The sequence below is a fragment of the Nelumbo lutea genome, chromosome 5, assembly GCF_056320005.1.
Source record: "Nelumbo lutea isolate HS-2025 chromosome 5, American lotus-T2T, whole genome shotgun sequence".
NCBI lineage: Eukaryota > Viridiplantae > Streptophyta > Magnoliopsida > Proteales > Nelumbonaceae > Nelumbo > Nelumbo lutea.
The window spans coordinates 1,969,471-1,984,058 of NC_142688.1; the positions used below are offsets into that span (position 1 = coordinate 1,969,471).

At 35.0% G+C, this 14,588-nt stretch overlaps 1 protein-coding gene across 2 annotated transcripts in view; it reads left to right on the forward strand.

The window, feature by feature from the left end:
- The first annotated feature begins 7,940 nt into the window (after positions 1-7,940).
- Positions 7,941-14,588, forward strand: part of ATGRIP (Golgi-localized GRIP domain-containing protein) — an 84,893-nt gene continuing 78,245 nt past the window's right edge. For both annotated transcript variants that reach the window (XM_088942755.1, XM_088942756.1), the window contains exons 1-2: positions 7,941-8,266; positions 8,882-9,385. In XM_088942755.1, coding sequence (XP_088798881.1) covers positions 8,926-9,385 — 460 coding nt within the window. In that variant the 5' untranslated portion in view covers positions 7,941-8,266; positions 8,882-8,925. The remainder of the gene's footprint in view (positions 8,267-8,881; positions 9,386-14,588) is intronic.

Here is a 14,588-nt window from a genome sequence, read left to right on the forward strand (position 1 = left end):
TCACTTTCAGCATCCACTTATACAGTAAAATCTTTCTTTAGCTTTTATTTCCATGATTTTTAGGCTATGTAATAAGTTTTGCATTTGGCATCCAATTTTTTCAAGTACTTATTTGGGCATTTGGTGGTCTTTTATCCTTCATTTTCTTTCAAATTTTTAAAATATCCAATCTAAAGTGAATGAATAAAAGTAGTTTGATAGAAATGCTTTTATAAAAATACTTTTATAAAAGTGTTTTCATAAAAGTATTTTTGTAAAAGTTATTTTATAATAGTGCTATGATAGAGAATGAGAAAGGCCGTGCTTGGTTTTATGAAGGCATTTTATAAAGTACTTCTAAAAATTTCATAAAATTCAAATCAACTATTAAAAGGCATTTTAAGTTTTAACCCCATTTTCAGCACGAGTGATCTATTGTTTTTCTTATATGAACCGACAAAGTGGTAATATTACAAGGTTTAAAGTGTCATAACTATCACACAGTGTATTGTGTTGTATCAGTGTTGAAGGTCATCAATACTTAATATTGAGAGTATTTCAAAAATCCATCTGTGAATATCAAATTGAAGAAAAACTGAAAAAAAAAATTGTATTGTGTTGTGTCAGTGTTGAAGGTCATCAATACTTAATATTGAGAGTATTTCAAAAATCCATCTGCGAATATCAAATTGAAGAAAAACTGAAAAATAAGAGTATTGACCGCAGAATTTTTTTGTTCATGATTGTCAAATTTTAAACCTTGGGTAATAAAATAAGGGTGTCAATGTACCGGTTTTGGATTGGACCCCATCTAGTACAAAATCAATTTGGACGGATTGGTGGATCAACAAGACATTAAATTGGATCAATCCGGTCCAAAATATTTATTAGATTGGATTGGATTCAGTCCATCTGTAACAAATTTATATTGGATTGGGTTGGATTAAGCCAATATCTGGTTCGTTGATATAAGATAAGAATATATGTGTCAGTGGATTGGGTTTGAGTTGAAATTAATCTAAATCAAAATGAATTTAAACAAATTGGATGGTCTAGACATTAAATTGGATCGGTTCAAATTGGTCCAAAACATTCATTGAATTGGATTGGACCTGGTCCATTTATAAGGACTCACATTGGATTGGATCGAATTGGACCAAATCTATTCCAATTAACACCCCTAAAGATATTTTCCTGCCAGTACACGGGGAATAATCTTTGTGCTTATCATGATTTGAGAAATGTAAGGTGAAGTGACACCCAGTAAGTGGATAGAGTTTGAATTTGTTTCAAAAAAACATGTTTGATTTGTAACTACAACTGAGTAGATCCCAATTTAAGCAGATACCTTACAGAATAAATTAAGAGAGAGTTTTCACCTTTCACCGTAATTAGATTAAATAATTAAGATCAAAACAACTTGCCAATGTATGTAAAATAAAAGGATTGGACTATTACAAGAACTTTTAACCAATCAATTAGTATCATTAAGGGGTGTTTTTTTTTTGGGATTTTGAGAGGGGAAAGTTGGTCAATGAGAGGATTTTGATTTCCATTTACAAAGAATTTTATATTATTTTTTCAAATTTATGTGGGAATCAGAGAAAGATTATTTTTCTTGTAAGTGATACCCATCTCCTTAGTGGTTAAATAACTTTTCCACCTAGGGGAATTTGTCAACACTTGAATGAGACAAAAATGTCATTTCTAATAAAAGAATTTTATGGCTAAAATGGTCATTACCTTATTTACATGAGAAATTAAAGAACATGGATAAATGCACTTACTTGGGTAAATGTTTCTTAAGAAAAACTTACTCAAATAATTATATTTATCTAAATAAATAATTTACCAAAAAACGAATAGGGCCTAAAGTGAATATAATCTCGGATCTACTCCTCACACATGGTGCCTCACACCAACCTCTCAGATACATCCCACCATACATTGAGAACATCTTTCATTATGATTTACAGGAGATGTTCCCAATGCAGGGTGGGGTGTGCCTGTGAAGCGCCCTGTGTGAAGAGTAGATCTGATCTCCTCCACCGATGGCCCTCTCAACATGCATCAGAAACATTGCCCTTATTTGCCATCGGGAGATGTTCCCAATACATAATTGAAGTATTTTGTGGGCTTATCAATATAAAGTCATTATGTGATGAGGCTTTCGTTGAGTTGATTGGTCAAAACCCAAAATCGACTTCAGTCAATACAAAGCCTGTTTGAACACCGTTTAAACAGCTTTTACGGAACATCTTCATATTAAAATAGGGAGATATTCTCAATACAAAGGTATAATAATTGTTCGAAGGTAATTTTCACCGACTGGGCAGCGTAGCTTTTTCAAAGACTTATTTAATGACTGATATGGAATGCGAGATTGAACCAGTAGTCAATCCAGTGGATTCCTTATCCGTTGATAGTACTGCATCTGCTGGAAGCCGCCCCAGGTATTATTGGTTCACTTTAGAAGTCTCAACTCTAAGCTTCGAATACCATTCATCCATTCTTGCAAAGAAAACTTGTGGGGATCGCATCGTTCGCTTTTCCTGGAATTTCAAGATTAATTGAACTTAAAGTTAAACCCACGTTTTACTTCAGCACATGATAATAAGGCTCAGTTTGAAAACCTTATATTTTGTGTTATTTTGTATGTATTTATATAATGTTTTGAGTCTAAATTTTAACCTATTTTTATTTTAAATTTTAGCTTATTTTGTTTGATTGTATTATAAACGAAGTAAATTAAGACATGAAATAAAATAAAGTAAAACACAAAACAGAAGTAAAGGGAAATTTGTATTTTTTTTTCATTTGCACTTTCATGCATTTGTACTAGTGCAAATAAATTGCATAGCAAACAAACACAACTTAAAGAAAAAAAAAAAAAAACCTTCATCACAAAGATCATGTTGGAAGGGTGTTGAAACATCTTAGGGTGTAATACAAGGAACTAATTCCCAATTCCCACATCTGATTCAAATCTATATATATATATATATATATATATATTTAAAGGAAGGTCTTTAGGCTATAGCCCCCCACCATTCATATATGTTGTATTCTCATTTTCTAGAAATCTTAACATGTGGCATTTTTTGGGAAATTGTTGTTAAAGCCCACAAGCCATTACCACCATTCAGACAAGTGGCATTTTTGTTTTTTTGGAAAGCTAGATATATGGCAATTTCGGAGAAATTCCTACTAAAGCCCATAACTCACTACCAGGCTACAACCCCTCACAATTCAGACATGTGGCTTTCTCATTTTTCTGAAAAGATAGACATGTGGCATTTTTCTAAGGAGTTGTTAGTAAAGCTCAAAGCCCACTACCACCATTTAGACACATGACATCCTATTAATTAAAGAAATATGATTTAAAAAATGGGTAGTTTCACTCATAAATATTCTCAAAAAGTTTATCCATTGTCTATTAAATACAAATGGTGGGACCCATTAAAAGATTACCATAAGCTCATCTTTGTTTTTAAATGATTTTTTTCAAAAATAAAATATTTTATTAACTACAAACTTAATTTAACTTTTAGGAAGCAACCTAATTTAATTTTTAAAAATAAATAACTCAAAATAGATTTATTAGATAAATAGTAAATACCAAATAAAGTGGGTTATTGTTTACCAATAAGATCTCATTTAATATCTCAAATCAAATTAAAAAAAAACATAAATTAATAGTGGATTTCAAATAAAATAGGTAATAATAAATTGTCAATTACAAGTACGGGGCTCATTCTCTAATATATATAAAGGAATGGCTTTAGGCAACAACACCCACCCTTTAGACACGTGGCCATCCCACCATTCAGACACATGTCCATAAAAAGCTCAATTAAGAGGGAGTTTATTCAGTTCCCCACTTAGAGACGTGGCCATACAATACATGAGTTAGTAGACAATTTGTAAGTCACACACTTATTTTTTAGCAAACAAAATCCTCTCATTCCATTGTAGAATGTAGTCAGTTGTAAGGCAACCAACCTAAATTGTAGGAAGAGGAGATCTTAATGGGTTATTATGTTAGCTTTCTTTCCTCATTTGAACTTAAATGTATTGAATTCAATTTGCGTGAGACTACAATTTTAGAGAAAGACATTCAGTCGGATTATTTTTTTAGAGAAATTCAATCAGGTTCTTCAAACTTCGTATTCAAAGTGATGGAGCGCGATCTGGCCGATCTTAGCTGTCCGTGGCCTTGCTTCTAAACGGGGTAGCAGGGAACCTGAAACGGAGGAGATGGGGAAGCTCCGGGGGGGGGAACCCGGTGTAGAGGTTCCGAAGCTCAAGTTAGAATCCTTCAAAAGCAAGGTAATACCAGATAGCGCAAAGTTTGCATACCTCGTTTGTCGGGGGTAAGGGGCTCTTATAATCACTTCGTGCACTCGCCCCGAGGGCCTTGTTAGGTCGGGTATGATTACCCTTGTACTTGTCAATTCGGCCGTCGTCCTTTTTACTGGGACAGAACCGTCATTGCCTAACCGTCTTTCTAACTGGAGATGGCGGTGGCAGGTGGCCGTTTAGAGTGCTGCCGCCAAACGTCAGATCCCAAGTCAGTCAGGTGCGGCGCCCTCGGGCACGGACTTCCTTGGTGTCAGGCATGGTACGATTTGTTTGGTTTTGGTGCCCAGAAGGTGATGCGAAGTACTGAGCGAGGCGAGGTCTTGAGCTCGGAGGTATCTATAGGGCAGGTCAGTTTGGCGAGGTGTATCCCGAATTGTTACAAAGTGGGTTAGTTCGACAAAGTGTATCCCGAGCTGTTACAAAGTTGGCCAGTTCGGCGAGGTATATACCGAGCTATTACAAAGTGGATCAGTTTGACGAAGTGTATCCCGAGCTGTTACAAAGTGGGTCAGTTCGGCGAGGTATATACCGAGCTGTTACAAAGGGTGAGTTCGGGCCCCCCGTAGGGAGTTCGGTCCGCTGGTATCCCCTTGTTCCCACCTAGGCTTGGCCCCTTTTGCCAAGCTGTTGTTTCTGCCACATATCATGTAATAGAGAGGTCGGGCCAAATCTTCCTTCATCACGAAGAATTAATCACATTCAATCCGATTAGTGTATTTACATTATATTCAATATCTGTTTCGTGTATTAATCTTTGTTTTCTTTTCATTCTCTGTTTTGTGTATTTACATGTTTCAATCAATGTTAGTGGCTACTAGAAATCATCGCCGACCATTGGCAATCATTTATGCCCAGCCTCCAGCAATGTGGAGATTCATGGGATAGTCAGTCATCGTTTTTTGAATGAAGCACGAACCAGTGCTTGAGAAGACGATGGCTCGAGTGAGTTAGAAAGGGTTGTTTATTCGGCCGACGGCCAGAGATCATTTATGCCCATTCGCCATTGGCTGGGAGGTTTATTATGGAGGGTTCCATTGAACACCGGCCAACTGCATTCACCGGCGGCTGTGATCACAACCCAGCTGTGTTTTCCATTGTTTTTTATTATTTCTTCTTTCATTGTTATTATTTTCTGTTATTTCGAATTTTAAAGTCATAATTTTGTTTAAATGGGGGTGATAAAGCACCCTTCTTCGGCCTCTCGAAGGCCGCTATAGCTGTTTTTTCATCGCTTTGTCGAGCAAGTTATGTATTAGTTTCGGATTGAGAAGATAGCCTCATATGGGTGGGTCAAGTCGGTTCGGTTTGGCCGAGCTATGATATCGAGTCAAACTTAATAGCGACACGAATCAGGTTAATCGGTTTCATGTATTTAAGTTAGGCTGATTTCCAAGATACCCCGGTTTTATGCAGTTAAACCAAAACCGGATTAATTAAATATTGATAATTAATGACTTATAATTAATAACCATATCCGGTTTAATTAATTACTGATAATTAATAAGCATATTGTCAATAGATAACATTAATTAAATCGGTTGGGTTTTAAACCACACATGGTTTAATTAATTACGGATAATTAATTACTACTAATTAATAATAACTATGCTAATATTAATATTATAAATAACATAATGCTGGTATTAAGATCAGTAATATTAATATTATAATTATAATATAATACTACTAAAAGTTAACTGGTTTTTCTAATTCAATTTAGGGAAAGTTAATAATTATTAAATTATTATCAAATTTACTGAATTTAACATAACTTATTTTAAAATATAAATTTAACATTACTGATTTTATAATCATTAGTATTAATATTACAATTTGTAAATAGGAAAATGTAATTACTAAAAAGTACTTGCTGAAAGTTTAATTACTAAAAGTTTAATTATTAATATCAGTTAATGATTATTAATACATTATTAACATTATTGAATTTATAATCAGTAAGATTAATATTAAATTTTGTAAACATGAAAATTTAATTACTATAAATAACTTCCTGAAATTAATGACTATTAATAAAATAAGTTTCCGTTAATCAGACAACATTTAATAAAATAGTAATAAAATAGTTGTACAATAATAAAATATTCATAAAATATTAAAGTAATAATAATAATTAAATATAAATAAAATAGTAACAAATTAATAAAATACAAGAAAAATAAATATAGTAAATTAATAATTAAAATATACAAAATTGAAAATTTTGTAGTTTATTCCAATTCCAACTCTAAATGAATTAAACAATAGCAACTGGAATCCGATTTCAATTCCCGACTGAACCAAATAGGCATCAAGAAGAGGCGATTTTGATTTTGATTCCAATTTCAATTATGTCCGTGAATCAAAAGGACCCTAAAATTAGTTTATGTTTTATTAATTTGGAACTTAATTAAAAAAATATTAAAACTTAGAAGTTTTTATCTAACAACTATTGACAATTAAAAAGCTAATAAAAATTAGTATTAATAGATAGCTTAACCCAGCTATACCTATATATTTATAGGCCAAGCAACTATTTTCTTCTGAGTTAGGTCTAGCTTGGTTTTGCATCAACCTGGTGTATGGACAAAATGAATGTGTCAATAATTAAATTTTCATATTTATAAAATTTATTAATTATTGAAAAATTATTTTCTAAAATAAATATTTCTTAAAATTTTAATCATTATTTAAAATATTAATAAATATAAATTTAACATTATTGACTCCCCGTATTTAGTATGGGGTCATTCACTAGTATTCAATGAAAGTTGAAGTTTAAAACGAAAGTCCAAAACATGTTTGGTGGATGCTCATATATTTTATGGTGGGAAGTTTAGAAGTTTAATATTGCTATGACAATTGGGAAGGTGGGAGGTACATTCAAGCCTAATCCCTTGAAAGTCAAAATTGTGCAAACACCTTGAGAGCATGACATCAGCTGCATCAAGAAAGCTACTACGTGGAACCCCTTGTGAACATTGGGGGTGCAACTTGGGCAGACCCAACCTAAGATCAAACCAACCCAGCTTGCAGTTTTGCATGGGATGGGCTTAGATTTTTTATCCTTGGGCTGGGTTGGGTTTAAAAGTTCAAATTTATTTTATTTTATTTTTTATTTTTGGGCTTGGTCTGGACCTAGCCCTTAGGTAGTCCAAATCCAGCTAAACCTTGCCTCAACCCAAGCTTAGTCCAACCATATACATAGATGCATATATCACATAGACACATATTTGCATGCATGCATATACACATTTGTGTCAAATTTTAGTATGATTTGATTGACCAGCTTGAGCTCAAGTATATCAAATTGTAGTACGACATGGGGCCATGTTAGTGAGTTTAAACCAAGCCCTAGCCTGCCCAACTTACACCAGTGAAAACAACTTAATCAAAGCTTCAATCCTCGCATACAAGCCCTTAGGTTTTCTGTTTTGGGGCTTTGTATTATAATGTATTTTAATTCAATTCCAACTAAATGCTTAAAATACTTTATTTTTTCTTTTTTACTATATTCTAAAAGCTTATCCAAACGGAGCCTTGTTCACTAAAAGACAAAACAATAATTCATTAAGTTCAGTGACTTCAGCTGTTATCAAACCGCCCGGAATGCTTCATATCCGGTATGTCGATTGAAAATTTGACAAAATTACATGTGTAATATACCTAAAAAATTCCCTGAAGGCTTAAGTTATCGATGTGTTCAGAATACGGGAAGCGCGTTTCCTTTTGTGATTTTGTCTTGCACACATTGTAAGCATGAGACGAGGTCTGGCCTCTCTAAGACCTGCGATCTAACACCAGCTTCACTTGTTTTAAAGGACTCAACACGAGGGACAGTGAATATAATTCTGTTGTTTGTATTGATTCATTTGTTGGAGTTGATCAGTCCTCGAGCAGTCTAATTCAAGGATCTGACACTAATTAGGTTGGTCTTTGCTAAATCTCAATTCTCAATCCTGTCCGTCTTGAATTCATCTTCATTATTCGATTTTGTTCGTATATTAGAATTTAGCATGATAGATCACGAAACTTTGCTGAAATCTTATTGACTTGATACAATATGCCGTGCGCATAAAGTTGTAATTCGAGGATCTGATGGATTTTGAGTGAAAAATTTTCAAAAGAACGAGATTATATTCATTATAGTGTTTCAGAGTGTTCCTTTCCTCCCTCCGTTTTGTGCTAGGAGATTAGAATTCCAATTCAAAGCTCCTTTTTCTCTTATTTATTGGTGGGTGGGTGGGTTGGCTCTGGTCTCTTCTTTGGCATTCGGGTTACAACTTCAAAAAGTAGTGGGAAAGAAAGAAAAGATCCAATGGAGTATCAGTACTTGACGGTCTATATTTATTAAGAAATTCGCTTTTCTAAGCGTTTTTAGGGGAAAGATGGATTTTCTTACTTTCTTACTTCTCATATAGAAATGCATTAAATTTCCCTTTTGTTCTGGATTTTAATACCGTTGTTTTTGTCATGTCAACGACATCTTCCTTTATATATTTCATCCCATTGCTAAGATTTTCATGCATTTTACAATCCTCAGATTCCAATTTGCGAAGCCCGTACGCTGACTACATCAAGGCAGTAATGTCGACAGGAGATGGAGAAATTAATGGAATGCCGGAAGGTGATAAAGAATCTTCTGTTAAACCAGAGAAACAATTGTTTGACACGAACATGAAGGGGGATGACGATGTTACAAAGCAAAATGGGGTCTGTGATATTATCCAATACTCTGATGCTACTCGTGAGCAGCTTGTACAGATGGTTATCGAACTCAATTTTCAGAATGAGTACTTGAAGGCTCAGTTTGAAGGCTTGAAAAACCTGCATAGTGAGGCTTGCAGTCAAGCAAGCAAAACTGGGCAGGAAGGGGTTAGGTCTGAAAATGTGAATGAGCTACATGAAAAGATAGAATCTTTGAACAAAGAACTTCTGGAGCAGAAATTGACACAAAATGCTGCAGAGGATGCTTTGAAGCATCTTCGGGAAGCATACTTCGAGGCAGATGCAAAAGCCCAAGAACTTTCTGTCAAGTTGGCTGAAGGTCAGATGCAAATTTTTTTCCCCTCCAGCTACTCAACACCATAAAATTATAATTCTGGTTATTTGATTCATATTTCTACTTAAAAAGATCATCTAAAAGAAGAAAACAGAGAAGCAAGCAAGCATACATATTAAACGGGCCAAACAACAAAAATAGAAAACCAACATAAAGACAACTTTCCTAATAAACAAGACCATGGTACAAATCTGCTTCAGAGATCTGAGATCCCGACTCAGGCCAACCCATCTGCTACAGAATTCACTGATTTAGGAAACCATTAGAACAAATTGTTCAAAATAGTGGTGAGATCTGGGCTTTTCTAATGAAATGCAACAACATCTATGGGCTATTAAGCCTACTCTGGAGCCAACCAATCTTCAGTTGCAAAACTTTTCCACCAATAGTGCTATACCCTAAATGAGAGGAGTATTTAAGCCGTTATAAGAGTTCTGGTAATCCATCCAGTGATTTCTTGGACTGAATGGATCATCAGCATCAACACCTAAGCCTTGTCCCAACTATATGGGGTTGGCTACATTAATCCTATTTTTCATTCTGTTCTGTTCAATGTATTGTTAAATTATGGGTGCTTGTATCATTTCTTATTACTTCCACCCAAGTCTTTTAGTCCCTTCAACTTGTAACAGATTACTTCTTCTAACGGGTGTCATAGATGGTCTTCTGTTCATGTGACTAAATCATCTGTTTACTCTCTCATTTTATAACCCATTGGAGCTACTTCTAGGTTCCTTTGTATGATTTCATTTTTTATCATGCCCTTAGTTGTGAAACACACCTGAAATAATTCAAAAAATATAGAAAAAGAGAAGAAAGAAGAAAGAAAGGTTTCAGTAGAGGTTTGTGGAAGAAGAAGGAAGAAGAAGAGAAGGGAAGAGAGAAGAGAAGAGTTTGATCCTCTCTATCTAGCCACCAAGATATCTTTTATTCTCTTAATTCTAAATTGAGTGCAATTCCCTGGATGCCATTAATGGGGCGACTAACACTAAATAAATAATAAAACAAAACAAAAGAGGCCCACATAACTGAAAGAACATAAACTTAAAACAGAACTTAAAAAGAAATAAAGACACTAAGGCCCATTCGACCCATTCTCGCTACACTCCCCTTCAGGTTGAACATATACGTCAATCATGCCTAGCTTGCTTACATAATGTTGAAGCTTTGCTTTTGGAACTCTCTCAGTTAGAAAATCTGCTAGTTGCTCTTCTGATGTAAGAAAAGGAAGACACACCTCTCTTGAGGCCACTCTCTCCCGTATAAAGTGTCTGTCTACCTTGATGTGCTTACTTTTATCATGTTGAATTGGGTAGTCAACAATTTTAATAGCAGCCTAATTATCACAATATAACAGTAATGGCTTATCACATGAGACACCCATCTTATCAAGGAGAGATCTAAGCCATAACAACTCAGAAGCCCCATGGGCCATAGCCTTATACTTTGCTTCAACTGAAGATTTAGCAACCAATGACTGCTTTTTACTTCTCCAAGAAACAATATTCCCAACTACAATAGCATAATAGCCTGATGCGGACCTCTATCATTAGCATTACTTGCCCAATCAGCATCTGTATATGCTTCTACCTTCATGTGACCATGTTTAGCAAATAGTATACCCTTCCCAAGAATTCCTTTAAGATAGCGTAGCACCCTTTTTGCAACAGCCATATGTGTGCCTCTGGGAGCATGCATGAATTGGTTGATTACAATTACAGTTCACAACATATGAAATGTCTGGACGAGTCATACATAGGTAAAGAAGTTTCCCCAGTAATCGTTGAAACACTCTCCTGTCAGCTAAAAGTTCTCCATCATTAGTTGAGAGTTTATGATTCACATCAATAGGGGTGGAGGCAGGTTTAGCACTAAGTTTTCTAGTCTCAATAAGAAGATCCAACACATACTTATGTTGAGAAATAAAGGTACCTTATTTGGACTTAGCAACCTCAATGCCCAGAAAATACTACAACTCTCCCAAGTCTTTAATCTCAAATTGAAAATTGAGGAACTTCTTGACATCATTAACTTCTTCTATATTACTGCCAATAATAATAATATCATCCACATAAACTATAAGAAATGTAATTAGAGTATTTCTCCTCTTAACAAAGAGGGTTTGATCTGATTGAGTTTGAGTGTAGCCGAATTAAACAAGAGACTCTTGTCAAGAGCAGCCCTATACCTGTCAAACCAAGCACATGGAGATTGTATCAAGCCATAAATGACTTCTTCAATTTGCACACCTTGCCATATATTACTAGGGGGAAGGGACATATATGCTTCTTTAGTAAGATCACCATTCAGGAATGCATTCTTAACATCAAACTGATAAAAAGGCCAATCCCAACTCACAACTAAGGATAAAAAAATTCTCATAGAAGCCATTTTAGAAATTGGAGAAAAGGTCTTAGTGTAATCTATCCCATACACCTGGGTATATCCCTTGGCAACAAGACGTGTCTTATATTTCTCAATTGATCCATCTACATGATACTTGATAGTGTAAATTCACTTACACCCAACAGGTTCCTTTCCAGTTGGCAAGTCAACAATATCCCGTGTATTATTTTTATGAAGTGTTTCTATTTCAATCCTCATAACATCCCTCCACTTTGGTTTGGTTAAGGCTTTAATCACTGACTTTGGGATGGGTTGAGAGGAAATGAAGGCTAGAAAAGAATAATAGGATGAGGATGACAAGATATAAGAGGTGTTTGGAAATGCAATGAGCTGTACATTTCCTCTTACCCTTTCTCAGAGCAATGGGTAGGTCAAGGTCTAGAAACGAGGGTGCTGGTGGTGGAGATGTCAAACCTGTCCTCTCTTTGGTGATTGGAAGCACCTGAAACTCAATTGGAGATGTGGGATCAACCTATGTTTGCCATAACCTTTGCTGTTGGTACCACTTTGGAGAATAGGATGAATGCTAAAACTTGAGGACTAGCAAGAGGAGGGGGAGGTACAGGAATGAAAGACTTCGAAGGAGAGGATCCCTTAATGGGAGTGGGGGTAATTGTCGAGGGCTCGACATAAGACTCAACCGGAGCTGGAAAAGGAAGGGGTGAAGAAAAAAATTCAAGAGAACTCTCCCCCTTAGAAGGATGACTACAAAAAGGGGCCGATTCTTCAAAGGTGACATCCATGGAAACAAACCGAGTGCCACTAATGGGATCAAAACAACAATACCTTTCTGTGGAGGCAAAACGAAGAAAGATACATTTCTGAGCCTTGGGTTCAAATTTATATCTCTTGGAACTGGGAATGTGGATATAGCAAGTGCAACCAAAGACACGCAGAGGAATGGAGAAAACCTCAGCACCAGGAAAGAGGACTCCAAAAGGAGACCTTAACCCCAAGACTTAGGAAGGCATACGGTTAATAAGATAAGTGGTTGTTAAAACTGCATTACCCCAAAACTTCATAGGAACATGGGTAGCAAAAAGAATACTCCTTGTAATTTCCACAATGTCTATTTTTCTTCTCCGCTACTCCATTTTGTTGTGGAGTATGGACACAAGAACTCTGATGAACAACCCTAAATCATAGTTGTCACGGCATCGCCTAGGCGCCCTTGGCTGGGTGCCTCGCCCAAATGGCTTGACTTTTAGCAACTAGGCACCCTTCTATGCGACTAAGCACCTGCTTAGGCGACAAAAATGACAAGGCAACAACCTTTTATAATATCATTTATATTGTTGTATCTTATTAATGTATGTGTTAATACATTTTATTATATGCTATATATATCAATTATACTTTGTTTTAATGTTTTACGATTGAAATTTAAAAGATCAAAGGGTTTTGAGGAGAGAAAAAGAAAGAAAGAAAGAAAAGAAAAGAAAGAGGAAAGAAAGAATAGAATAATAAATTTCTTTTTTTTTTCTATTCTGTCTCTCTAATTAAGTAAAATAGAAACTCCATCCTTGTTTTTTTTTTCTATTTTACTTTCCATCTTGAATATTTATCATATAAAGTTAATAACCTTCTTTAGTTGTTAATTAATATGAATTTGCTCTATTAAATACTTATTATAGTAGTATTATTTTTGAAAATAATGAAATTAATATATGTAAAAGATTTTTATCTTTTAGGTGTGATGATTTGCCACATTTTTTAGAGGAAATTTAATGTTCTTAATTAAGAGACTTGCTATTTTTTCAATTAACATACATGCTGAATGGTATATAAAACTAGGAAACTAGCTAAAAGTCAATTTTTTATATTATAAAATTGTTATCGCGTAGGGGACGCCTAGGTGACAAGGCGACTAGGCACCCCAGTGTCGCCCAGAATTGCCTATATGCCTTGAAAACTATGCTCCAAATTTCTGAAGGTAGGAGGTAAAGTCTTTCTCAAAATATTCCTTAGCATTGTTTGATTGAAATATTTTGATGCGGGTATCAAACTAAGTGAGTATATATTCATGGAACTATTGCACAAGTTTATGCACTTCAGCACGAGAGTGCATAAGGTAAATTTAGGTGTATCGTGAAAAGTCATCAATAAATAGGATGGGATATGTAAAATTACCCATAAAAGATAAACGCTAAGGTCTCCACACATTAGAGTGAACAATGTTAAAAGGAGTAGTCAATCTTTTATTACTTGAAGGATAAGTGTTCTTACAATGCTTTGAGAACTCATAAGACTTACAATATAGACTTGGTAGACTTATTCCTTTATATAGTTCTGGAAACAACTGACTAAATGAAGAGAAAGACAAATGACCCAAATGACTATGACATAACATAATACGACTAATGGACTCAGAAACAAATGTAGTTCTTTGAGGTTGTACTTGGCTCTGCATAGGGCATAGGCATGTCTAACAGATAGATCCCATTCGCCTCATAGCCTCTCCTAATCATCTTTTGAGATTTCATGTCTTGAAAAACACAATATGAAGGCAAAAAGATCACATTGCAATTTAAGGTTTTAGTTAAATTACTAATTGAAAGCAAATTGGTATTGAGTTTAGGTACATGAAGAACAAATGATAAGGTCAGGGCATGTGAGGTCTTAATGTCTTATTTTCCCGTGATAGGGGCAAGAGAGCCATCAACAAGGGATATATTGTCCTAGCCAGAAAGGAGTTGGTAAGAGGTGAATAAATGTGAAACATTGGTTATATGGTCAGAGGCACTAGAATCAATTATGTAAGTGATTTTATGAGTGCCTGAAA